Here is a 26539-nt window from a genome sequence, read left to right as displayed (position 1 = left end):
AGAGCCCAGCTCAGGTCTGCCCCACCCTGCTGCATCCCACCTTTGCTGCCTTCTGAGGACTTCCAGCCACTCCTCCTGCCTGCCACCCTCCCTTCACGCACACATACCCTCGCCCATGGTGAACCTGGGCATACTGGCTCTGGACTTGAATGCCATTTCCCATCCCCTCTCTTTTTGAAAAGCTCTTACTCCAGTGCCCAGCTCAGTTTCACCTGCTCTGCGCAGCTGGCTCTGATTCAGGCAGCGCATCTTCCTCCTGACTCGGACTCCTGTGGTTCAGATGGCTCCATCCTCTGCTGGAGGGCTGGCCTGCAACCGCCTGAGAAGGGCAGGGACATTGTCCAAGTTGTCTCGCATTTCTCATGTCAGATATGGGGCTGTGTGCGGAGAAAACCCATCAAGTAGAAGAGAAGAGAACTCGGTTCATGTCATGTGGGGGATGACACCTGCCGTGTGTGGCATCAGTTTTACAGAATGCTCTTTTGTCCCAAAGCTGAGCGGTGGGGCTCAGGCTGCCCAGGTCTTGGTGGGATGCCACTACTGTTTTCTTGCCTGGTCCCCCTCGGCCTGCCAGGCTTCTTTCTCCTCCCCAGGCCCCTCTAGCAGGGCAGTCCAAGTTCATGTCAGAAGTTCAGGGATTCCTCAACCTCCCCTGCCCAGCCTTCCACTGGGTGAGCCGACTCCTTGAAGAGAACCCCTTTCCTTCCCTGCCCAGACCCTGGCTCATGTACCCAGGCACATCACCATGTGTATCCACACACCGGTTGACTGAGTGAAGTGACAGGTTATTGAAGACTGGCCTCAGTGCCCGAAAGTAGTTGTTCCTTCCCTGTGGAACACTGACCCATGCTCTTGAAAAAAGAGCAAGGTCCTCCATGTAGATGAAGTATCTGTCTACTAGGCCCCAAACCCTTGGAGCTCTTTAATCCTCAAGGTTCTGGGAAACAACAGCTGCCCCTGTGGTGCTGAGGGGGCAGGCAGAGTCGGTGGGGCGGCAGACAGCCCAGCCCTGCTCCATGGTGCAGCAGGGTGCTCTCTCCAACTCCTGGGGGCACAGTAGTGGACAGTCACTGCTGTAGCTCTAGGGAGCTGCTCACACCCTGAGAAAATCTCCTAGTAGTGTAGCCCTGCTGCTCTTGGGTCTCCAAGGACCACCATGGGAACCCTGATGGGGTGCTGCCATAGGGACCCCATGCCTGGGTTTTGTCCTTCTGGTCACTTATTAGAAAGGAGAAACAGACTTGTTTCCTGGTCAAGGCCTAAGTGTGGCACTGGACAACCTATTCCCCATAACATCCTTTAGGGTGTCCATGGAAGGAGGGGTAGGATTGATGTGTCAAATATTCGGTGCCTATTTAAACTAGGGCTTCGGATAAACCCGATTTTTTCAGTATCACCCATGCAACAATGGGAGCATACTTATCAGAAAGTATTTATTGTTTATGTGAAATCCAGGTCTAACGGGGCAGGCTGGATTGTTATTTGCTAAATCTGGCAACCCGAAGGAGGGAAGGACAGCTCCCGCCACCTGGCCTGAGGCTGCAGGAGCCCAGTGTCTCAGCCAGGCTTTCTCTGAGGTCCTATCCTGGGAGGCTTGGACTTGACTGTGGTGACACCTAGTGACTAGCCTGGGAAACCTCAGGAGGGGCAGGGGAAGGACGTTAGTCCTGGGAGAGGCCAGCCTTCCTGGAGCAACCCCTGCATCTGAGAGGGCTGTCAGGAAGCAGAGCAGGGTGCAGTCCCTCGTGCCTGCCTTTAGCCCTACAAGAGGCCTTCGTCTCCCTGCTTCACAGATAAGAAACAGCAAGTTCTGAGACCTCACACCTCAGAGGGCCAGAATGGGGACATAAGCCAGTGCTGAGTTCACAAAGCCCACCTCAGTGCCACCCACGCCCACAAGGCCCCAGGCAGCTCTGCAAATGCCCATCCATATGTCTGTGCAGACTGCTGTCCAGTCCTCAGGACTGGTCAAGGCCCCAGGGGGCGGGTGTGGCCACCAAAGGCCAGAGATTGGCGTCTACTGCTGCTTCCCAGAAAGCAGGGCCAGCCCTCCACTCTCATCCGGCACTCCAGGGGCCAGCGCAGGCTCCGTTCTGTCTGGCCATCCACCTGTGGCTACAGTGCCTGTCCCCCTGGGGGGCAACCGTGGCACTGAACTTGGTCCCAAGCTGAAAATGAACCTGTGGGTCGGCGCCCTTGGTTCTGCTGTCTCAGGTGGAGCAGCAGAGCTTTGGGAGCCACCCCTGGTGTGACAGGCAGAATGCTGAGATGCTCTGTGACCCAGGACAGCCCTGGTAGAAGAGGAGCGGCTCCATCAAGATAGTCTCCAAGGCTTCTTCCAAGCCAGTGGCTTGCTAGTGAACATGAAGCAGAATGTCGGCTTTTAAGCTGCCCAGGCCCTTCACTGGGGCATCAGCCATGCAACCCGCAGGAGTTTGGTCAGCACCTGCCATGGCTGCCCCTGTGGTGCTGTGGAGCAGGGCAGGGTGAGAGGCACGGACAAGGGGCAGATGCACCTAAGTGGGATCTTGGGGCTGAAACAAAGAAGCCCCCCCCCCCGACCCCTGTGGGATGGAAGGCACAGGTGCAAGTGAGCAGGTAAACACGGGGGCAGCTCTCGGGGCAGAATATGGCGGGGTGGGGGGGCTAGCCAGGCAGCTTCCTGGGGCCCTGATGGGGCTATGAGACCCACAGGAGGGACTGGGGGATAAGGACAGCAGGGCTGGTGGGAAGGGAAGAAGAAGAGTGGGCAGATCAGGTGACACACCCAGCTGGGACCTAGGGCCCCAGATGCCCCAGGGGAGAAACTTTCCCCTTTGTTCAAAATGGTGTATCAACCAAAGTAGGTGGGGTAGTGAGGAGGAGGATGGAAGGAGCAGAGTCCCCAAGGACTGACAAGTGGGCACCAGGGCTGGTGGGAAAAGATGTGAGCACTTGAGTGTTGGTATGGCTGACAGAGGTTGGAGTCCCTCTCCACCCACAAATTGGGAGACAAGTGCCTTTACCTCTCCAAGACACAGCATCCGCACCATCATGTGGGACTGCAGATGGTCCCTGGCAATCAGCTGTGGAGATGTGTTCAGGTGGGGAGGTTTGCTGAGAGCCAGCTCCACTGAGGAGATCTGGGCAGGTGAAGCCCATGGTCAGCAGTCACTCATTCCCAGGTGGTGCTATCTTGGGCTCATTGTCAGCTGGGGGTCTCATCTGAGGTACACGGCTGCTGGTGCCCCTCCAGGCCTGAGTTTTTCCCAGAGGAGGTAAGTTAGGGTTCAGGATGGGAGGTAGAGCCCTGGTTTCTGCTGAAGCCCAGGCTGCATAACAAAAGGCTCTGGACACACACTCCAGATGTTAACCTGCAACTGGCAGGGGAGCTGCAGGTTCCCTGCATCCAGGACCAGCCGGGGCCTGGAGACCAAGGCACTACTGTTGCCTGAGTGCCAGCCTCTCTTCTGATGAGAGTCCAAAGCCCAGAATGGCTGCACCCAAGTCCTCAAAGCATTTGCATTCGACAAATGTTCCATGTGTATTCCCTCCAACATGAGCAGCTCAGGCCCTGCCACCTCAAAGTGGGGACAGTGTGTAACTAGCCAGTTATAATTAGTGTGGCAGGCTCTGTGATCGAGGAGGGAGGTCAGAGAACTGTTGGGGGAGGGTCAAGCACAGCCCCTAATACCACCAAGGGACTTGGGGAGCAGATGGGAACAAAGAGAGCTGCCTGGAAGAGGTGACCCCAAACAGGATCTCAGATAACACATCAGATATTGCCAAAGAAGGGAGCGGGAGTGTGACCTCGCAGAGGAAAGCACATTCACAAGGAAACTTGGCAAGGAGGGAGGGAGGCCGAACAGGGCTCTGGTACCTAGGGCTTGGGTGGGACATGCAGACAAGCTAGAGGGTAGCTGGCAGGAGTCAGAGGACGGAGTGCCCGGTCCTGTTGGTCCTCGGCAGAGGCTTTTGTGTGTGTGTGTGTGTGTGTGTGTGTGTGTATGTGGTTTTTTTGCTGTGGGAGGACATAGTCATATTTATGCTCTAGAAAGCTCCCTGTGCAGCTGGAGACAGACTGACCTTCCAGTCAGTCAGACCCAAGCTCCTTTCCAGTTCTACCATGTCCTACTCAAGTGACCACAGGCAAATTGCCCCACCTCTCTGAAGCACCTCTAACATGGGCAAAGCTGCTAACCTGGCAGGGTGGTGCCGTGGAGGTCTCTGTCTTCACTCAGAGCCGTGTGTGGGACAAAAGGGCGAGCTCTGGCCTCATGTAGCTCTCTGTGTCTCTAAGGAGCCTGGTGGCATCGTTCCCTGGCTGGACTGGGGCAGGGTCAGAATCCAGGCGCATTGCAGAAGCTGGCACTAGAGATGGTCTTGGAGAGATGGAGTGTGGGAATGGCCTTGGGCAGGAGACAGCTGAGCCATTGTAGTCCTTACATGGAACTGTGGGGAAAGTTCCCAGGGCTGCCTGCCTCACTGTCTCCTGGAAGCCCACTGGAAGGGCAGGTTCTGAGTCAAGGGTGGCTTTACAGCTCACACCTCCCTTACCATGCTCCTTGAGCAAGTGACTGATTCTTTCTTTGTCCTACTCTGCTCACTTGTCAAGTGGAGGTAACGGTGTCTTTGACAAGTGGTCCTATGGCCTCAGGGTTATTCACTTAAGTACTCAGTGTGCAGCAGGTCTCAATAAATGGCTATTCTGGTTGTCATCAACCTGTCATCACCACATTTCTTGTGGGCCTGTTCTGCAGCCCAGAGCTGCTGCCATTCTGTCTTGCAAGTCTGTCCCCGAGACCCAGCCCCTGTGCCTCCATATTCCCATCTGGTGGACTGCATAACCCCATGCCCCTCCCACCTCTGGGCTCATCTTGGGACACTAGCCAGGCAGTCGGTGGCAGGATATGGAGCGGGGCTCTGCACCCAGGCAGCTGTAGCCACAGCAGTGCTTGTTGTCCTCTCCCACGGTCCAGTCCCCTAGCTGCTCCTGGGCCCCATCTTCACAGGGCCTTTTCTTCAAACTCTTTGGAAGCTTGCTTTTCCCTGCGTGGCTTGGACTGAGCTGGGAAGGGCAGCAGCCTCTTCCTGAATCGCAAAGCCCCTGCCTGTTTCTTGGCGCCGTCATTTTCTATTGACAATGTGAAAGGGAGGAAAATCCCTTCCTCACATGTCTGGGAATGCGGGGCAGAGCAAGGCCATTGGATGGGTTTTTGGTTTTGTTTTGCTTCTTCTCTCTGCTCTCCCTTCCCAGCTTGCCCTTTTCCTGTGTGTTTGAACGTGAACACAGAAAGTGATGTTATTGATGAGGTTTCCATAGCAACAGCCCTCAGGAGACACACGTTCCAGCTTTGTTATCCGAGCAGGGGGCTCCTAAGTACAAGCAGACAGCATGCCTCACGCCCACTGCAGAGGTATGATGTATGCACTGGTTTCAGGCATGCAGAGTTTGCTGTCTCTTTCCATGTGCACCCTGGGCCAGTGTCCAAAATTGATGGCAGGCCTTTAGGGAAAATAGGTCTTCCTGGAGAAGGGCTGCGAGCCCATCAGAAGGTTCAGGACAGGCGACGATGTGGGGAAGGGCCATTGAAGGGAGACATTGGGTGCTTCTGACTCAGTCGTGGCTGGGCAAATCCTTTCCCCACGCTGATCCCCACTCCATGTGTCATCTATGCAGCGGGTAGCACAGCACCTCCCAAGCAGCACCCAGAGCTGCTCCTGCCACAACTCATCACTGGCCTATGAACAACCTTTTGTGGCTCCTTCCTGCCCAGGAGAAGTCCCATGGCAGTTTTATGTGCACCCTCAGCCTGCTACTCCCCTCACCCAGGACTGAGGGCCACATGTCGTGCAGCATACCTGTGACACAGGTCCTGCAACTGTCTGGTTTTACGCAGGTGGAAACCAGGCTCAGACATGAAGGAAACTGCCCAAGGCTGTAGACACTTGGCAGAGTCCACGTGTGGATCTGGTGATGCAGTGACAGAGCATCGTCTCCTCACTGCGCCCAGCCCAGCCCAGCCCAGGCACCAGGGAGACACTCAGCCAGAGTTTGCAGCACCTAATTGGATTTGGATGGGTTATGTCAGATTAGATTTGGCGTGGTGGGCAGCCTGGACTGGCAGGCACCAGGCCTCTGAAGACCAGGGCTTCTGGAAATAGCTCTGGAGTTCTATCTGGACTCCCCTCAGGGAGGAAAAACATTCAGAGCCTCTGTTGAGCTTGGTGCTCCTGGTTCCTCCATGTCCAGATGGAGGGAGAAAGAGGGTGGATCTTATAGTTTGGTTCCCAAGAACAGTCATGGCATAAGCAAGGAGATGCAGAGGACAGAACTCACTCTTGCAGGAAGCTGCTCTGTGCTTGGCCTGGGCTGGGGCTGGGAGTGGGCTAGGTCTGCATCAGAGGAACATGCAGGCTGGCACAGTGAGGTGTCTGCTGCCATAGCAGACTGGAGCAGGCCTGCTGCTCAGAGGAGTCGGGCAGGGTTGCAACTGCAGATGAGGTGAGGACTTCCCAGCTGGAGCTCAGGACCACTCTTCTGGAACAGAAGTGTCTGGTCCCAAGCACCTCTCATGCCCTGGGGTTTATCTTCACACACTCACTTGGCCATGGGCCTCTCATGGGAGCCATCTGCTACAGGAGAGGACAAGCTACCTCCCTGCTCTTGCTCCCACCTCAGGTCAGCACAGCCCTGAGAGAGGAGATGAGAGGACATGCTACAGCTCTGCCTGGAGGCTTGGAGGGAGGCCTGTGTGCCACCCCAGTCCTGTGCCCCACTGCCTTGTCTATAAAGTGAGACGCTGGAGTGGGCCACCTTAAGACCCTTTTAGTCCTGGGGTCTCTTCAAGTCCAGGACACCATGTCGAATAAGGGAGACAAGACTGTTCCACAGTGAGTGCACGACTTCCTCAGAACTTTTAATGTGTGCCATGAATTTTCTCCCATCAGGCATCTGAAATACCTGAATGTGTTTCTAGAACACAGAGCCAGAATGCCCCAATAGTACTTTTAAAATTCTTACCTTGCCCCCTATTATAGTAGACAGTGGGTTGATCTGCTCCTAGGTAGGACAGCCTTTATTCCTCTTTTCCCCCTCTTCCTCCTCTCTCCTTTTCCACTCTTCTTTCTCTTCCCCAGCCACTCTTTGCTGAGCCCCCACCCTGTACCAGGCCCAGTGCTGGGAACTTGTGCTACGGAATAAAGCTCAGGTCTCCCTGTAGGTTACCCATGGCTGGCAGGGGAGAGCAACATAGGCAGCTGACCCTTCAGCACAGGCCACAGGAAGCAGGCAGAAGCAGAGGCAGAGGCAGACGCTGTGTCCACGGCGTGCTTTCTGCAGGAGGTGCTCTCTCGCGCTCTTCAGTTTCCTCTGCAGCAACACTCCGGGGTAGACTCCTCAGCCCCATTTCATGGCTGACAAAACAAATGCAGAGAAGGTAGCAGTCCAGTCAGAGTCTTTGATGGTGGTGAGCATGGCTGGGCATCTGAGGACCTGGAGCTGGCTGCTCTCCGTGGCTGTTTGTGTGTTGGCTTGGTAGGCACTGACCTGGAGTGGGCAGTGCACAGCACGGTGCTGGCACCAACCCCAGCAACGGGACGCCCCCACCTAAGGTGCCCAGTTGGAGAGACGCACGGAGCTGGGGTGGGGTGCCGAGCCACCCCATCAGGGGGAAGAGCTCAGAGCCATGGGGCCTGGTCCTGAGCTGCTCTGGGAAGAAGGCTGCCTCAGCAGGGCAGAGGCAGTGTCCAGGCCGTCCCCAGAGAAGAGGACGCTGTGCGGGCCAACCTCCTGTGCTTCTGCCCATGCAGGTGGGTCTTCTTTGGCCTGTAGGAGCCAGTGCTGCTCCCAGTGGAAGTGAGGTAGCACAGCCACCCAGGAGCCAAAGTGACAAGCAGAGGTGGCTGCAAGTTGCCCCCAGGCTGGGCAGTTGTGGCCATCTTTGGAGTGGTTGCAAGGGTTGCTTTAAAATGTGGTGGTGATGCTGGACGCCACTTCTTTCAGGGGAAGGCCCCGGAAGCCCTCAGGCCTCCTCTTCCACTCCATGCAGCAGGGAGCCCAGCTCCACAGGGCTACAAGGCTGCTCCTCTCAGGCCTGCCCTGCCCTTGTTTTGAAAAATATAGTTTTTGGTAAAAGTACATTATTTAAATTCTTTTCTGTGTGGTAGACATGGGTAATATAACATGTGGACTCGTACACCTGGGCTCTTTGGTCTCCTCTGTCATTGTTAGGAATGTAAAGAGGACCGAAAGCCACCCCAGCTGACCCTGGGCTGGAGAGGCAGAGGGGCCTTCAGGACCTGGGGCAAAAGGCAGAGTGCTCAATGGCTATCTGGAATCTGGTGAGGGGCCTCCAGGCAAAGGGTGGAGGCCAGCCCTCTTCCCTACAGTTGCCAGAGAAAACCCAGCCAGGACCTTTGAAACCAGACTCCCCCTCCCCAGCTCTGCAGCTCCACATGCTGACCCTGGGTTGCTACCGTAATGCTGGATTATGCCCCCAGGTTACCCTTTGCCAGCAACTATGGCAACTCTTGGCTCATTATTAAAATCCACGTGCTCAAAAGGAAAGATGATTAGATGGCAAGTTGTGGAAGGGGAGATGGAGGGAGTTCTAAAGCTCATACTCTTTAGTCCAGGGTTCTTGGATGCAGCAGTTCTCCAGGGATGAGTTTTACAGCGGGTGTGATCAGCAGGGCTTCTCGTAAATTGCTATCCTTTGACTGGAAGTGGAAATTCAATCTCCCTTTCTTCATCATGTCCAAGCCTGAGGGAAACAGGGGCCCCAGACTCCTCCCGCTCAAGAAGCAGCACAGATCTGCTTCAGTGTGGGCACATGGGGCAGCGCTGGGAAATTGACAGGGGGAATTGACAAGACTAAACTCGGGGATCGGGAAGTTTGCTGAATTGGTGGGGTTTGAGATGCGCCTAGGATTTTTTTTGTGGAAGGCAGGAGAGAGAGTTTCCCAGGAGAAAGGAGAAGCTTCTCAAGGACGGTACCAGGTGTGTGGGATTGGGAACTTGGGGAGTATGTGCAGGGGGCAGGGCTGCAGTGTGGGTGGAACAAGGGAGCCACAGGAGCCTTGTGAGCAAGGAAGGAGGGGTCACCCTAGGCTCTGAGCCCACCGTTGACATTGCCCATTAATGATGGTCATGGAGACTGCTTGGTGGCCACCACTCACTGGCCAAACCTTCTCAGAGGCTGGAGTCTCCCAGAAGACCTGCTGAGAGACTGAACGTGTCTAAATGTCTAAGAAAGACCCTCTCCTGAAAGCCACCTCTGAAGCGGGGTGACTGGCCTCTCCAGGACCTAGCAGGGAATCCCTTTCTCCAGATCTGCAGGGGGAAGCAGCAGCTTTCAGAAGTCAGGCTCCTGTAAGGATGTCTGGTCTGTTAGTGAACACCTTCAGCAGGCCTGGCATCTGCCCGTCTGTGACCTCATTTCATCTCTCACCTACTCCAGGACAGTCGTGCCAGCTCGGAGATCATGAGGCTCAGAGAAGTGAAGCAGGTATCCCCAAGGGCAACAGCTGGTAGGGAAGCCAAGTTCACACCTACATCTGCCTGCCTCTGCAGGGCCTTTCTAAGAAAGCGATGTGCTAGCACTGGCTAATACCAGCTTCAAAGCCAACCGTGTACATGGCGTCCCTACTCCAGTGGTCCCTGTGGATACCACCACACCCCCATAGCTTGAAATCAGCCAAGGGGAGGGTTTGCACCACAGAACTTTGCAAAGACTGCAGATCAGCCCTCCACCCTTTGACCCCAGGTGTTAAGCCTCCATCAACACTCCTCCGTGATAGTCATGCATCAGAGCCAGTGGGAGTTGAGAAAGGAGAGAGCTGGTCTCTCCACCTGAACTTGAAACCTCCTGTGAGGCACAGCAGCAGTCAGGTACTGTGCATCTTTAATCACTGGCTGGTGGGTAGACTCTGCATCATGCAACAGTTGGACAGGAAGAAGTTGAGAAGGCAAGGTGAAGAATGGCCAAAAGTAAAGAAGCAGATGAGACCAGGAGTTTGGGCACTGGGCAAAGTGCAGGCTTCACTCTTTTCCATTTTGGGGGTTTTGAGTTTAACATTAGACTTTTAGGGGTGTTGCAGATTGACTCCAGGGCCTGTGTGCACTGGGCGGGCACTCTACCACCCAGCCACACCCCACCCCTATATTATTTTAAGCTGTAGTATGACTGCCACGGGGTTTGTGTTTTTACATGTTGCATTGCTGCATGCTTGTGTTTATGGTGTGCAGGGTCAAGATGGAGCTGGCCCTCTCCTAAAACAAGAGTCCAGTGTGTGCTCTGGGGAGGAGAGGCCACCTGTGTGTTCACCCACCAGGCCGGATTCCCGCCTCTCTCCAAAGCCGGCTTCGCTCCTCCACAGCTTCTTGCAGGTGGAGATGGAGTCAGGTCACAGAGCTGAGGTGCAGGCTGCAGCTCTTCCCTTTCAACTGCCTTTGGCCTCTTGATGGACTTGTGACCCACAGGCTCTCACTTGACCCCTGACCTCATAAATTCTGGAAGCTCCTCACAAAACACCAGGAAGATAAACATCAACTTGGGTCAATGGAAGGAGGTCTGAACTACTCCAGGCAAACAGGGAGGGGAGATGGAGGGAGGGAACTTTCTGGGACCGTGGGGGACAGACCAAATGGCCCTGACCTGAAAGCAGTTCCGAAGACCTAACCCACAATGTGGCTTAGGGCAGGAGCCTTGCCAAGTTAGTCCCCAGTTTTCATTTACAGTGCAGCTCACAAAGCACCAGACCTTGGTTGGCATAGTGTCCTTGGCCACTAGGACCATCCTATGTGTCTCCATGTGGATTACCAGTCCACACCTGTGTGTGTATGTGTGTGTGTGTGTGTGTATGTGTATGTGTATGTGTGCGTGCACGTGCACTTGCACTTGCACATGTATGTACACACCAGCATACATGGTGTGCAATAGCAGTCCAGAGCCTATCATTTAATCATGACATTGTTTCTCTCCCTCTCTCTCCCTGGTCCCCAACCCCTCTCTTGTCTGTCTCTCTTCCCAGAGGGTATGAACTGCATGAACAAAGACCACGGTTGTGCCCACATCTGCCGGGAGACGCCCAAAGGTGGGGTGGCCTGTGACTGCAGGCCCGGCTTTGACCTTGCCCAAAACCAGAAGGACTGCACACGTAGGTAGATGGAGGCAATGGGTCAGACACCCCATGCGTCTCCCGCCATTGCTTTGTAAAGGGTCTGTCCAGTCTGCTGGCTGTTGGCCAGGGAGGACTATGAGCTCCATGGGGTGGAAAGAAGGGCAGCTCTGCTGAAGGGCCCTTGGTGGGCTGGAGAGGTGGGCTGTGAACCCTGGGTTTGGGGTTTTTCCCTACCTGCTGTGACACTACCAGCACAGCCCCAGGAGCTGGCCTGGACTTGTGAAGGTCCCTGAGCTGAACTCTGCAGTGGGAAGGAGGGGCTGTGGTACTAAGATCTAGATGCCCAGGTTTCTGGAAGGGCCTGGCAAGCCCTCAGGAATGGGAAAATGTGAAGAAGCAGAGGAATGTCCTGGGGTCCCATTCCAGACTGTGCTGATGTGACTTCCAGGCTCAGAAATCAGCACTCACAGTGGCTGACTACAAGTGGTAAGACCCTGGGAGGCCACAGGTACCACAAGAATGGCTGGGGAGTTGGCCTGCAACATTGAAGTGTCACCCAGCTCTTAGCATGACCACTCAGCTCCCCATCAGGAGTAGGGCCAGGAAGCAAAGTGGGACGGGGGCTGAATGCACTCGGCTGCCCTTCAGAGCTTCACAACGGCTACCAGGAGACAGCAGGATACAGACTCTGCCCACTGGGAACAGGGATGCCCAGGTTGGCACCACATTTGCCCTGGGTCTGCCAAGAGCCAAGGAAGGCTGTGGTAAGCACTTCCATCTCAGCCAGAGCCACAGGCTTCAACATGCTCACTTTCTGATGCAGAAAAATAGGATGGAAGAGTCTGATTCCAACCCTGAGAGAAAGCGCTCCTTGCTGGGACTGTGGAGTGGGGGCCTGAGGCTGCCTGCTGGTGTGAAGGAAGTGGCCTTCCTTCCTCTCCTCATTCTGTACAGAAGGTACTCGTCCATGCTGGTCCACCGTCCTTTGTCATTGTGACTTCTTGTCACCAGCTCACTGGTGTATGTCTCACCACAGCTCTCCCAGTTCAGGGTCAACTCAAACAGTGGCCAAAGCCCTGGGGATCCACATGTATCAGACACTGTCCCCACCTCCAGGAGCTTGTGCTTCAGCGCCAGGGTACCACCATGTGTGCCCCAAAGGAAGGGACTTCCTTGTGCTTCAGCGCCAGGGTACCACCATGTGTGCCCCAAAGGAAGGGACTTCCTTCTGCCCAGGTGTAGCCCCAGAGGAGGACCATCCTTCCTCTCTGCTTCTCGTTCTTTGCCATGGGACAGCAAAAAAAAAAAAAAAAAACAACATGACTGTGTCACCAAGTCAGGACAAATGGGGCAACCTCAGGAGTCCAGCCAGGGTCCCTCTCCTTTAACTGCAGAGAAACCACCTGCCCCCTGGCCACTTGCAGAACAGAAAATGCTACCTCTGGCCTCCTCAGTCCTCCTCCTTGAGTGATCTGAATTTGCTCATGAAAAAGGACCCGAACAGAATGCAGGCAGCCTTCAGCCAAGTACGCTTCAGTCAGAGGACAGGCTGAACTTCCCTCAGTGCTGGACCTTGAGCCAGGAAGGACTGGGACTGGCTGGTAACTAATTCAGTAATCCATCTGGGACAAGAGCCTCAAGGGCATAGTGTGCTCGGAGAGCATCTCCTGAAAGGCCGACTTGGTTGGAAAAGTCAGGGACAAGGCAGGGGATGGAGGGTCAACAAGAGAGTGACGGTCCTGCGGCCTCCTGGGAATAGACTGCCTAGCCATTCCAGGCTTGGGTTCTTCTGTGGTTCATGAGGCAGGCCTATTTAGCTGAGACCTGTGCCCTAACCTTTTGAAGTCACTTTCAGTTCAGGAAATTCTGGCTCTTAAGTTAGGCTGGGGCTAGGACCTGACTTAGCAGCCTCTCTGGACCCAGGAGCCAGGATGGGAGGCTGTGGCAGGCCTCTGCACCAAACTCTTATCCCTCCAAAGACAGCCATTTTCTCCTTCCACTCCTTGTATTCCCAGACCTGTACTTCCATGTACGAGCTGAAGGTCTGGTCCTTGGGGGTGCTTGAGATGCTCAGACGCCTGCGTAGAGGGAACAAGGGAACAGGAGCCATTTTGGGGGTACAACCCATCTCTGGGAGCCCAGAGCTTGGGAAGGACCATCAACACTGTTCTTGCTGCCTACTCTTTATCTCTACCCAGACCCATGCTGAAACGGACTCTTTTCAGTTCCCTAAAGGCATATACTGTCCAGCCCAGGTCTGCCAGGATCTATGTAATCCGGCAGCCCTGAGCCCTTGGCTCCCCGGGTCTCCTCCTGGTCAGAGAGACACACTGTTTCAGAGCTAGGACGCGGGGCCTGCAGGAGGCGGCTCACCCTGGGATGAGGAGATACCCTCCTGCAAAGAAGGACCAGGTGCTTGTGCTCTGAGCCCTGTTAGGTTCCTGAAGCATTTCAAGCTCCTTGAAACTTCATGTTGCAAGTTAGGTCAAGAGGAAGCTGCCCATTCGAGCTTCTGTTTGCTAAGGACAGTGTCTGAGATGCTGGGAAGCCATTCTTTTTATATCCTTACCTACTGTGGAGACTGCATGCACTGAAGGCTGAGGATCACCACCTCTCAGGACAGGGAGTGCCCAGGTGCTCCATGGCAGTCTCCATGAATGGAGAAGCACCAGTGAAGTGTAGCTGAAGAAGTCCATTCTGAAAGGTTTGGGTCCCTCCTCAGGGAGCTACCACCAGTGACTTCCCTCTGTCAGCAGCCATGCCAATGGGCCTTCCTAACAGAATGTGATTGATTCAAACTCAGTTTGGGATTGGGGGCTGCTGTGCCCATAGTTGGTCTGAGATCTGTTCTTGTGTATTTGGTCTTCAAGGTGGTTTGCCCAGTACGTTTGCCCAGTACGTTAGCGTCTGTCTGGGAGACACACTGTATCAACTTGGTATGCATGCACCCAAAGAACACACATTTCCACACCGGCTTCCTGTGGGGCAGGGCAGGGCCAGGAGGGCTCCACAGAGATCTTGACTCCCCTTGTACTCCTCTAGCACTCTCTCTCACCCTGGAAACTCATAATGTGGTTTCTTTTAAATAAACTTGAATTGGCCATTTCTCCTAGCCCGGGCTGGCTCTATTTTGTTCAGCCCCTTGTGCGCGAGCCAGCTGGCTGACGGACATCAGGTCCCCTGGGCTATAGGCGTTGCCAGCTTTTGACGCTGTTTAGGTCACTTTCAGCATCACACCTCAGGTGGCAATAACTGCCAAGATCTACCTGTCTAGACGTTCCTAGGCCCAGGGGTTGGAAAGCTATGAGGGGGAAGAGCTCCAGCTGACTGGCCAGGGAAACCAGAGCAGGTGACATCCTTGAGAACATCCCTCTACATGCTCCAAAACATGCAGAAGACAGACAACTCTGCAAGAACTAAGGAAATGAGTGTCACCTCAAATCATGGCTACCACCTCTGCCCTCAGCTTTGGAGAATGTCCTAGTGTCCACAGACATTTGCCCCATTGATGTAGTTGGAGAGGATGGGACAGCAGCCACCCCACTCTCTAACCACCACCATCCGGCACAGCAGCTGTGCACCTCTGTTCCCAGCTGAGAGGGCCAGAGTCCACACCCATTCAATTCTAGGGACAACGTTGGGTCTGAGACCCTGGAGGGCACAGGACAGGGAAGCACATCTGCTGCCTGTGAGCCCAGCAAGCCCAGTTCAGGCCCTCGCGTTCCTCCCCCACCCCAGAAGCAACACCAACGCCCACAGACTAACCCTTCTGTTGTTCTGTTTATACACCCGTGTGTACACTTTGGGCCTAACTAGTAACCTGTAACTATGGAAACGGAGGCTGCCAGCATAGCTGCGAGGACACGGACACAGGCCCCATGTGTGGCTGCCACCAGAAGTACGCCCTCCACTCAGACGGTCGGACGTGCATCGGTAAGTTGACACCGCATACCCGCCTCGCTCCACCTGCCCGCAGGGTAAGGTCGCCTACAGTCCCCATCACAGAAGGAAGCCGAGGGAAGCAAGAGAAAGCAGGGGTCCCCAAGTGTCAGCTTTTGTGGACACTTACCCTAGGTCCCATAGACCCCTGGGTCCAAATCCCCAGCAACTCCTGGTGCAGGGCAGGTGGTCTGCGGGGAGGAGGAGCATGTGTTCCTCAAGAGGGCTTCATCGGCACCTCGGCACCAGGGTTTCTCTGAGATGGAAAACCCGTGTCCAGATCTGTTTAGTCTCGTGGCCACCATTAGTTCCACGAGTGCCCAAAGCAGTCTGGAAAGCCCAGAGGTGTCCTCAGAACACAGGTGGTGGCGGGTGAATGGTGTGCATCCTTGTGGGGCCTGGGGTATGGCTGCTTTGAACTGCTTCTCATTCCAAGCTGACGGGGCTCTCGCAGTACTTCCTCCCCACCTGAAGTCCCTCCTCAGTGACACCCCACCCATCACCTCACTGCCACAGGAGTCCTGATCTGAGTCTCGGCCACTTGCTTCCTCCAGGCCCATATTTCCAAGGGGAAGCTTGAATATTTGTGATTGTTTCATGCCATGATCACTAGCAGTTTTTCCTCCTACTCAAAAGTAACAGCAGATTTTTTAACTGAGAAGAAGAGGCATTTCAGAGCTGCGCCCAGAGTTCTCCCTCCTCTCTGTCCGCAGCGCTGGCGCACTAGCACGAGTCAGTGACCATGGTTGTTATTGTTTTGAAAAGGCCCTGTCTCTGATTGCCGTCTCTGGGAAGTGTTTCTGGAGGGATTTTCGAGTGACAGAAAGGGGGGTTGTTTAGCAAGATAAGCACACAAGGCCTGGGGTTGCTGTAGCACTCCGTCCCCTGTGGCTGCTCCCTCGTGTCTTGGAGAGCTGGGTGCTGGCCGGGCGGGGACACCGGGCTGTCACCTCCCAGCCCAGGGCTGTGGTCATGGGCGCTGCTGCCTGCGGTGGTTCTCCCTCTGTGTGGTCTCTCCTCTCAGATAGCCGTTGTTATTTCATTTTATCTCATCCCTCCTGCTTCTCTGGTGATGGTCCCTGATTGCCTGTCTTGTCTGACAACTGACGTTTGTTAATTATTTTCAGAGCCAAAAGCCAAAACCAAACCAACCAAACAATCAAAAAACAAAAAAAATTAAAAGCCAAACCGGGTCTCAGACCAGTGTCTCTATTGCAGCCTGATCCCGTCTAGAACTCCTGTCCTCTGGCCTTTCTCCCTCACTGTCCCCCAGGCTCTCCTGGGCTCTGCCTCCCTCCTGTCTTGTCTGCTCCTGGTCTCCTGGGGTTTGTGCATCCAGTGGGGCCACAGGCCACTGGACCAGCGCAAACAGCTGCCCGACCAGATGCACTCCCAGCCCGTCTAACCCCTCTTGTCTGTGTCCTCCTGATTCATTCCGACTCATTTTTTAAAAATGCTCTAACGCCTGCTGCACGTGGCGGTCCCTGCTTGGATCTCTTTCTGAAGTAACTTCCCAGGTCCTCACCTCCCTCCCCCCATTAGACATTTCTGACTCAGCTTTGCCGCAATGGCTTCCTTCCTTCCAGGATGAGAAACCTCTGTCTTTGCTCATGTCACCAGCTCCCCCTGGGGACAGTGTCTTCACACAATCCAGACTGAGCAAGGGAACCAGCTAACCTCTACCCCTACAAGAAGCCTCCTGCACAGCTTTGCACCCGGAGGCTGCCCGGCTGCCCCAGGCTGTTCCTTCTCCCACTCCTACAGCAGCTGCCCCCTCCTGCAGCCTCCTGTTGAACTTGAATGCCCAGCCCTCATCCTCTAGACAAGCAGGCAACCAGCGCTGCCCAAAGCAACCCCGGGGTCCTGCGTCTGCTCGGCAGGATCCACTGTTCTGTGTGTGCGCTTGTGTTTCTCCATGTGTTTTGGTCTTAATTTTGCATGAGTGACACTTTCATGTCCTTGTGACAGGGCATCTGCTGTCCCAGGCACATCCATCACCGGACCTCGCGGCCCTGTCCCCTTGTCCTGTGCCTTGTCCTGTGCCTGCCTCTCCAGCCTGAGCTATGGGGGTCTGTAACCACTTGTCTCCGTGAGCACTGCGGTGCTGGTGTCTGCACTGTGGCCTCTGCAGAGCATCCTCCTGCTCTGGCCTCAGCCGCCTCTCCTATGTTGTTGCACATGGGACTGTGTCCATCTGTCCTGGGTCGTGTCACAGTCACACCCTCTTCTGCACGCCCCACCCTTGCTGCCTCTCTGCTCTGCCTGAGCACACCTACCCTGGAGGTCCTGGGATGGGCCCCTTGGCAAGGACAGTGCGCTGGCCGCATGCTGTGTTGGCTTCGTGTGCGCCATGCTGAGAGGCTGGCTGTCTTGGGCCGCAGGATGTGGGCTCTCATTAACCTCTGGCTCCGTGTTTGTCCCTTACTTGTGTTTTAGAAAAGGATGAGGCTGCAATTGAGCGCTCTCAGTTCAATGCCACGTCAGTAGCTGATGTGGACAAGCGGGTGAAACGGCGGCTACTCATGGGTAACACTTTTCTTCCACTTCCTTTGTCATGCTTGCCCTTGTGTGTGCTCGTGCAGGTGAGCGTATATATGTGCATGTGGGGTGAGTGCACTGGTGCGTGAGGGTGAGCGTGTGTGTATGTGCGCATGTGTGTGTGGGTGGACCCCTGCGTGGAATGGTGTGTGCCCCTGTGTGCACAGTCACATGTGTTGTGTGTGTGAGTGTGGGGGGCTCCGCTGCAGATGGGAACTCATTTTTTTCCTTTTTAAAGTTTTTACCTTCCATCAAACGCACTTGTTTCTTTGTTTGTGTGTTCGTAGCACAGAACCCAGCGCCATGTCTAATGGGCTGAGCATGTCGGGAGGTGTTTGCCGTAAGCCTCCTCCCGAGTGTAGATCCCCACGTGTGCATAAGCCCGGCTGGCACAGCGCACGGGACTCAGAAGCCAAGGAGGCCTTGGTGGGGAGGGGCCCGCAGCCCAGGCCTTCTCCAACTCCTCTCCTGGGAGGGAAGTCACCATCCAGTCCTCTCGTCCTCAGGGGAGTCACCTAGTTCTCAGGGTGCCCTGGGAGGCCTGCTGGCTAGTGTGAGGAAAAAAAGAAGGAAGAGGAAAGAATGGCCGCCCTTGGACCGAGCACGGGATGCGGGACAGAAAGCGGCACCCGCCGCCACTCACGCCTGGACCCAGCAGCTGCTTCTGCAGTTCGGGGTCGCCAGTCTGAGGGCTTCAGCCGTTGCCTGGGGCCTCCTGGGTACAGCTGCGGACTCTGGGGGTACAGCCTTTCTGGTGATGCTCTGGTGGCTCACATCAGCCCTGGGAGCCATGGACTTAAGGATGTAGTCCCCATTTCTCAGAGGAAGAAACGGGTTCCTGGGGTCCCCAGGCTTGTCCAAGGTCGCACACTACCCAACACAGCCCAGAGGCCATGGGTCCTCTCAGTGTTGGGATTGCTGGAGTCAGAGCTGAGGGTCCCTGAAAGGTCACCTAGTTTTGTGTTCCTCATATGAACCTCCAAGGGGCCCGGGCATCTAGAGAGGAAATAGGAGGGAGGTCTGGGGCACAGGAGGGACATAGCCCTGTGCTGGCCAGAAGGCTGGAGGCCTGCAGGCTGTGCTCAGTGAGCACCAAACACCTGCACTGGGAGGGTAGGTGTCACCCTCCTCCTCAGATGCACGCTCCAAGACCAAAGAGGTATGAGCACTCATCCTGAGCATCTGGGCTGACAGGATAGGCCCAGGCTGGAAGCCGTCCTCCACAGAGTCTCTGGAGGGACCATCTTTTGGACGTGGGTGTGGCCTTGGAGGCTTGTCCAGGCAGTCATGACCACAGCCTCCAGGAGGTGAGAGTCAGCATGTTGGACCCCTGGAGTGGTGACAGAGGTGGGTGCCAGCGGCCCCAGGGATCAGTGTTGTGAGGCCACACTCAGGACTCAGGACCCAGACTTTCACCTCACTTCCTAAGTGCTACAGGTACTGTTGAGGCCTGAGCCCCACAGAAAGCCTCTAAAGCCCTCCCCCCTCCCTCCCCCCCCACACCTCCCGCCACCACACACACACACACACACACACACACACACACTCTTCCCAGGAAGGAGCTAGGTGGCAGAAGAGGCCAAGCTGAGCTGGTGCTGCAGGGGTGGTGGGCAGGGTGATGGGGCAGGGCCTCTGCACTTGCCTTCTGTGATTAGAAGCAATGGACAGCCACCCCAGCCAGATCCTGGGGGGCCAGGGAGGCGAGGAACCCAGCCACCTCTCTTTGGGCTTGGTAGGCAGAGAAGGGGAGCAAATCAAAGGGTGTGGGCCAGGATCAAGGTGAGGACCACAGTGGAGTCAACCTTCCCCACATTCCCACCTCTCCCATCACTGAAACCTGCCATTCACCCCCCAAAAGCCTGTCCTCATTCTCAGAAGAGGCCTCTCTCTCCTCTGGTGTCCCTACAGCTCTTGCCATGGGTGGATGGGCCAGTGTCCTAACTCACACTCTCAGAGCTTTTCAGAAAAAGTCAGTCTTGGGGCCCAAAATCTAAAGCACAGTTGAACCTCCAACTCAAGAGCCCTGTCTTTGAAAGCAGCCTCTGAGGTAAAGATGTAAGATCTTGTTGGACTTTAGGCCCTAACTGTTAAACCCCAGGGAGGTGTCGCTGTTCCCAGGCTGTATTAATAGAGACAAGGTATGGAGAATAGGAGAGGTGAATACCCACATTCTGCCTTATGCCAGTCAGCACATACCTGGGTATCAGGTTCAGAGCCAGGTCCTGCAAGGAGAGTGTCTAGACAGTGAAAGGAATCGGAATTGGGTGAGACTCGCTTATTAATGCTACTAGAGTTTTTGATCTCTGAAGAAGCACCAGCACCTTATCCTGGGAGATCCTCGGGCTTGTGGGGCTGGGGCTGGGAGAGAGTAGGACAGGCAGAGGAGGAGGTACCCATCAGCAAATGAAGAAGCCGATACCCCCAGGAGATCCATGACCAAGTTAGACCCTGGACCACCTGGCTCTACGGTCTGTGCCCGTCACCACTGCACTGGCCAGCTCCCCACCCGCCACCCCGAACCAGTGAGTGCTTGTGAGACACCAGGACCTGAGTGGTTGGTCTCCTGTGAGCAGGACCTGGTGAGGTCCTGTCCGTGCTCCTCCAGAGCAGGGCACCTGCATTGCAGGACACCAGGGCCAAGAGGCCTCACAGGCATCTTCTGAGAGGCCCCCTGTCTTTTGTGTGGATGGGCTTATTTGCAGAGCAGGTAGGAAAAGACAAAGGGAAAGGGCTGCTTCCCTCTGGAGTGAGCAGGTGCTGGGAGCTCCTGCCCACCTCTGGGGTACCTATGCATCTTGCCATGCTCCATGGTGACCACACAGCTGGAGCAGACTTATCCTGCCGGCCCAAGTGAAACCTCTCTCCATGAGTGTCCATGGCCACATGCTCCCTCTGGACAATGAGCCATCAGAGGCCCCTAGAGGGACAGTGGCAAGCTCTTCCCTGTGGGCTCCCAGATGAAGGGCAGGATTCAGATTCAGACCCTCTGACCAGCTGTTTGACTCAGAATTCTTCCAGAATGTTTTGTGGCCCGACTGGCAGAGGTCACTTCCTATAGATACACGCAAGTCATTTAACGAGCTGTCTGGCCTCTTAGTCCGGCCCAGAACTGGAGAGGAGCAAACAGCAGAGGGTGTGAAACTCCGGCTAAACCCAGCGCTCTCCCATCATTGGGCCTCTGCGCTTCTGCATGGAACCTGCCTGCTTTTCCTTTACCAAAGCCCAAGCTGTCATTTTGACAAGGGTACGAAGTCTAGAGACCAGAAGTGATAAGACACTAAAGCCTGCAGCGGGTCCTGCTGCTTTGCTGGGCTCAGAGCTTCTGGCAGTGCCGGGCAGAAGAGGCAGTCTCTGGTGGAGACCACACAGCAGAGGGCCCTGTGCCCCCAGGTCAGTGGCTCTAGCCCTGCCTCTGGCACAGTGGGGTGCTGGCCCCAGTGGGGGAGGGAGTGCTCCAGCAGTGTCCTGTCCCGCTAGAGTGCACAGAGCCCCAAGCAGGACTGGTGGTGCTCCATCTTCCTGTCAACCCCAGGCTTTGAATCAAGTTCTTTCCAGAAGCTTAGGATGGGTGTGTGTGTGTGTTTCCGGTGGTTGCTCTTAACACACTGCCACCATCTCAGAGCAGCAGCATTGTCATAGGCTGCAGGTCAGAAATTTGACACAGAGCTCCTGGGTCAACGTCAGGTGTCTGCAGGCCCGGGTTCCCTCTGGAAACCTAGGAACAGTCCCTCATCTTGCCTTCTCCCATTTCCGGAAGATGCTGTGTTGGGTAGCTCACTGCCCCTTGCATCTTGAGAGCCAACTGCCCTGAGACTGACCCTCCTATGTTGTCACAGCCCTCTCCCTCCTTTCCTCTCCCCTCTCTCCCTGTCATGGTTAAAGACCCTCGTGATCCTGGGGGTCCTCTCCAGATGATCCAGGTTTTCTCCTGTCCCAAGGCGTTAACTCAGTCATATCTACAAAGCCCTTTTTGCCATGTGGGGTCACAGGCTCTGGTTTCAAATGGGGACATTTTAGGGGCCTTTATTTGGCCTAAGACAGATGGTTCAACTTGGGCTGGGAAGAACTCCACTAAGATGGAGCCCACGCCCTCTTTACTGGCTTTGCCTGTCCCTCTTCCAAAACCATTCCCAAGTGTATGGGATGTGCTGGCCAACATGGGCTAACCTGCCGCTTCAGGGGACCCCTCACCCTTGTGTTGGTGCCCTCCGTTCTCAGCAGCCTCGGTGTGTCTTTGGCCCACCCCTCTGCCCCAGCCCTCCAGCCTCACCTGTGCCACTGCCTCCTCCTGCAGTTGGCCCAAGTCTTCCCAGTCAGCTGTCCCCACTGTACAGATGAAGAACTGAACCCTGAGAAGGGAGGCCACACAGTCGGTAAGCAGCTCCCTGGGCCACAACTGGGCTCATGGACTTCCAGGGCCCCGGGTCAGGAGCAGAGTAGATCTGAGGGACGCAGTTCTGCAGGTTCAGTAGCCTTGACAGCCATCCCGGCTCCACTGTCCCCTCCTGAAGGGAGCAACAACAGAGCCTACAGCCAGTCCTTCCTACGGTTTCCTGATGCCCGTGAGAATAGCACACCTGATAGACAGGTCAGTGATCCAAAGTGACTGTCAGACCTGGCTTGGAGCCTCGAGCACTCCCCAGACCCCGCTGAGGGCTGGGGCTAAAGTGTTTCATAGATGAGAAGGACAGTGAGGCTAGAAAGCGGGGTGGGAGTTCCTCTCCTCTACTCCCAGAGCTAGCACTGCCTGGCACCCTGCACCTCTGCCTGGCGCCCTGCACCTCTTCCTGGCGCCCTGCACCTCTGCCTGGCGCCCTGCACCTCTGCCTGGCCTGTGGGGGCCCACACTTCCCTCCCTCTTCTCAGCAATGGCCAGGAGTGGTGCTCAGTGATGGTTACAGAGGTCACAGCAAGTGTGGACAGTGCCTGGTCTGCAGGGCCTTGAGTTCCATAGGGACAAGGACCACCAAAGCCTTACCTGTCCATCCCAAGGGCCCTCTTCACTAAGCCTCCCCATTGCTGGACAGACCTGGGACCAACCCCAGAACCCCTGATTCCCTTGACCAGCAGACTTGCGTGAGCCTGGAGCACACATACAGCACTTTGGCCTTGGAGCCGACTGCCCAGGTTCCTGTTCTTCCCACCAGGGAGGCTGTGCTTTCTGGGGCAAATTTCTTAACTTCCCTCTAAGCCTATTTCCTCATCTATAAACGGGGAGCATGTAGCACATACTTCCTAGAGCTGGCATAAGAATGGAATGAGCTGATGATAAGAAGTGCCCAAAGCAAGGCCTGGCACATAGGCAGCACTCACTGAGTGCCAGCTATTGGCACAGGTGGGGCTAGGCACAAACATGGGAGAGAGAGGCCACCATGAGCTCATTTTTAGGAGAGTAGGCCACACAGGTCAAGGCTGGGCCACCCCTTGAGCCTTCCCCATCCTTCCCAGACCTGTTTTCCCAGCCCTGTGGCCATCTGTGTGTGTCCAGTCACCACTACCCAAGCCCTTTGGTGTAGGAGGAAGCAACTGGCCTTAGGGCATGTGACTGCTCTGGGGCCCAAGTTCTGCTGGGGGGAAGCCTTCCTGCCCAGCTCAGCCCCTCCCTGTGATCCCTGGGGTTCCTCTCCATCAAGTGGGCATAAGCCACACACATAGGCATGTGCTCAAAGGAAGCAGGGGTGAGAGAGGCTAGGCAGGGCCTAGAAGGCAGGACAGGGCACCATAGGGGCTGCTTCATCAAGAGCTCCCAGAAGAGCAGGGAGAAGCGAGGAAGGGACCAGACTCTACTATGCACTGTCCCTGGCCTCACGTAAGGGCACAGTTACCCTGAGAGATCTGGACACAGTCACACCCCTGCTTCTCTCTACCAGCTGCCTGCTCCCTGCCAGCTCCTCTCCACTGAGGGACCACTCACCTGCGCTTCCTTTTCCCGACCCCACACATCCACTCACCTTCTAGACCCCCTCCCTTACCTGTCCCTCCTGCCTGCACACTTAGCTGTCTGAAGCTTCCTGCTGTGTGGCTCACGCTACCCATCCCCTCTTTCGGTGCCATCTCCAATGCTTCCTCCTGGGAAAAGCTGCCCCATCCTCAGTGGCCTTCTCTTTCCCCCATCTCCACACCCTCCCCTGCCAACCAAGGGCAGATGCCAGGTCTGCACCAGAGAGACGCTCCCTTCAGTGTACAGCAACAGCACAGGCCTTGCCCAGAAGGGGCACAGCAGGGCCAGTTGTCTCTGTGGTGTGAAGATCCCTGGAGGATTTCCCAGGATGGGTGAGCTCTGCTGCTTACGCAGCCAGGCTCAGAGAGAAGGGACAGGAGGGTGCCCATATGCACCTGGCAGGGGAAGGATCAGGCAGATCCAAGTGCATCCAGTTTCCCAGGCCATGCGTCCAGCACAAAAGGATCACTTGTTCAAGAGCCCCATCATTGGCCTAATCCCAAATGTGACTGTCTCTGGTCACCTGGGGCCCTTGGCAGGGACTGATAGGGAGGCAGGTCAAAGTGACTCACTTATTGTGGGGTTAAGTGGGTGGACAAAGTTCCCAGCAGGGTTTATTAGTGAAAAGAGGAGTGGTCAGGGCACTGAGTGGCCCCAGAGAGGACTGAGGCATGAAGGGATGTGATCTACCCCAGGCTACCCTGCGATGTGGATAGGATTTCTGGGACCTGAGTCTTAACGCTTTTGGAGACCAAGCCTGGCTGGAAGGGAGCCTCTGCTGCCTAGTCGCCCTTTACAGCAGCTGATGGTAGAGCTGAGCCCCATAGATACAGGTGATTCTGACCTAACCCCATCCCAAGAGGGACTGGGAACACTTGACCTTCACACTGTCCTGGGCTTCAGGCCTCTAGTGTCCCAACATCCAGGCCCTCTTCTCACTGCCCAGCCTCTGTTCTGTCTCCCAGCTCCACTGGTGAGAACATGGTAGCTAGAGCCATCTTTCTTTCTTAGGCCTGAACCCGAATGTGTCCCAGCCCTGCATTAACCTCCTTCCTAGGTTCCTTGGCCTCTCAGACTTTTGTCTAAGTGTCTTCAATGCCCTCTGCCACCTGAGTATCCCACCTCCATTCCCGATTCCTGGTGTGTTGGCTGCTCAAGTCCCGGCGCCAGCCCTGCAACATTCAGGTGGGCTCTGTATGTACCTTCCACCGTAGCCACAGATGGAAGGTGCCAAGGAGCACCACAGTCCATCACCTGCCATCTGAGGAGGAGCCCTGTGTAGAAACAGGAAACTGGCCAGGTCCCTTTGCCACCCTTCCACCTGCCTGGGCAGGGTAGCCTGTTCTTGGCACGGCCGCCAGCCCTGCCTGCTTCACCTCCCCACCCCACCACCCAGCTTCTCTCTAGCTAGATCCAGCCCCGAAGGTGACTGCAGGCCAGGGTGGACAGTCACCTGTTGGCAGGAAGCCAACAGTTCAGAACTTCCTGAGGCAAGACCACTTGGGCTGACCCAGGGAAGCTGACGGCTTATTTGCTTGCCTAGGCCACATCTTGGTTCTGAGGACTGAGCAGGGACACCTGTAATTGGACCAAAACTCCAAGCAGCTGCTCCTCTTTCTGGTTTTTCCTTACCCAGGTTCTGGAGTGAGACCTGGGTTCGGTCCTGGCTTCCAGGTCACCAGATAGGTCAGTGCCCCAGGGCCAGCTCACATCCCTGAGCTTCAGTTTCTCATTCGCACAAAGTGGCTTGTAGCCCCAGAGAATCTTAAAGGAGCCACTTGGTGAGCAGGTACCTGGTCCCCTGTTGCACTGAGCAGGTACCTGGTCACAGCCATTCTCTTTGTCATCTTCCCTGGCCATTTTCACTTTGTTGGGGCACCTGGTGTGCCCATGAGAAATCAAACCTGGCCAGAGTCTGGGTGGTGGGCTAAGAGGCCAGGCCTGCCTGGCCTTGCTCAGATCACACTGGGGGCTGATGGGAAACCTGGAGAACCAGCAGGATTAACAAGCGCCTTCCAGAAGCCAGCCAGGTGTCAGTAATCATGACCCTCCAGGAGGCCCCCATCACCAGGAGGCCACGGGGTAGAGGCTATGCTGCTGCTGAAGGCCCACCTGGCAGTACAGAGGTTTGTGCTCAGCACCTCCCTCTGCCCAGGAGTCATTTAATCTGTCCTCAGCCAAATCCCCAGGGCAGCCGTTAGAAACCAGGGCCAAGCCTGTCTACTGAGCAGCTTCTGGGCTAATGCCAGCTGCACAGTCCACACCACGCCCCTCTGGGGCAGCTGGGTGTGGCCCTGTCTCCCTGCAGGTTGCACAGGGTCTGGCAGAGGCATGCTCACTGAGCATTCACTGCTGTGATGGGGAACTCTAGACAGGGGTCTGACGACCCCAGAACTCCCAGGTAGCACATGGCAGGAAGGGTAGCCCAGTATGATGTGCAGCTGGGCCTCTCCCCAGCTCTTCCTCTGAGCCTTCTGTGGAATAGGCACAGTGATCCCATCTGCCTGTCTCCTAAGGGCCAACTCAAGGGGGAGTCTGCTTTTGAGCTGTGTCTGCCCTTCAGAGTGGAGGTAGGATGCAGAGTGCAGGAAGAGGCCTCTGCCAGTGGCTACTCCGGTGCCATGTGCTGTTGTCCTTCAGTGGACAGGGCATTTGAGAGCCCTTAAACCAAATGAGGACACCTGTCCTGAGGTCTGCCTGCCTGGCTCCTGGCACCTTCCACACTTGGGCCTCCTCCACCTCTTGGCAGGTCCAGGTACTTCTGCTTTCTGAGCACTGGCATTGAGGGGATGGCTTTCTGCACTCACAGCATGTCCCTGAAGTCCCTAGGGGACAGTTCCACTGACAGAAATATACCTCACAGAGAACTCCCCTGAGCAGGTGGCACTTGGGGAGGTGGCACTTTTCATTCATGCAGCAGTTTCCTTGACTGTATGCTCTCCAGGCAGGGTGACCCTTCTGCCCAATGTCCTAGGCACAAGCATTTTGTTCAATGACAGTATCAATGAGCAGGAACTC

At 55.7% G+C, this 26539-nt stretch overlaps 1 protein-coding gene across 2 annotated transcripts in view; it reads left to right on the top strand.

Moving 5' to 3' along the window:
• Nucleotides 1–26539, top strand: part of Scube1 (signal peptide, CUB domain and EGF like domain containing 1) — a 134657-nt gene that overhangs the window by 64415 nt on the left and 43703 nt on the right. The window contains exons 5-7 of one of the 2 annotated variants that reach the window (XM_046429591.2): nucleotides 11014–11139; nucleotides 14920–15036; nucleotides 17479–17568. In XM_046429591.2, coding sequence (XP_046285547.1) covers nucleotides 11014–11139; nucleotides 14920–15036; nucleotides 17479–17568 — 333 coding nt within the window. The remainder of the gene's footprint in view (nucleotides 1–11013; nucleotides 11140–14919; nucleotides 15037–17478; nucleotides 17569–26539) is intronic. The other variant, XM_046429592.2, reaches the window with a different exon arrangement.

The sequence above is a fragment of the Marmota monax genome, unplaced genomic scaffold, assembly GCF_021218885.2.
Source record: "Marmota monax isolate L192 unplaced genomic scaffold, Marmota_monax_Labrador192_F-V1.1 WCK01_AAM20220418_F8-fsc00051, whole genome shotgun sequence".
In the NCBI taxonomy this organism is placed as follows: domain Eukaryota; kingdom Metazoa; phylum Chordata; class Mammalia; order Rodentia; family Sciuridae; genus Marmota; species Marmota monax.
Note: the sequence above shows the minus strand (reverse complement) of the source record. Positions and strands in the feature narration are given on the sequence as shown.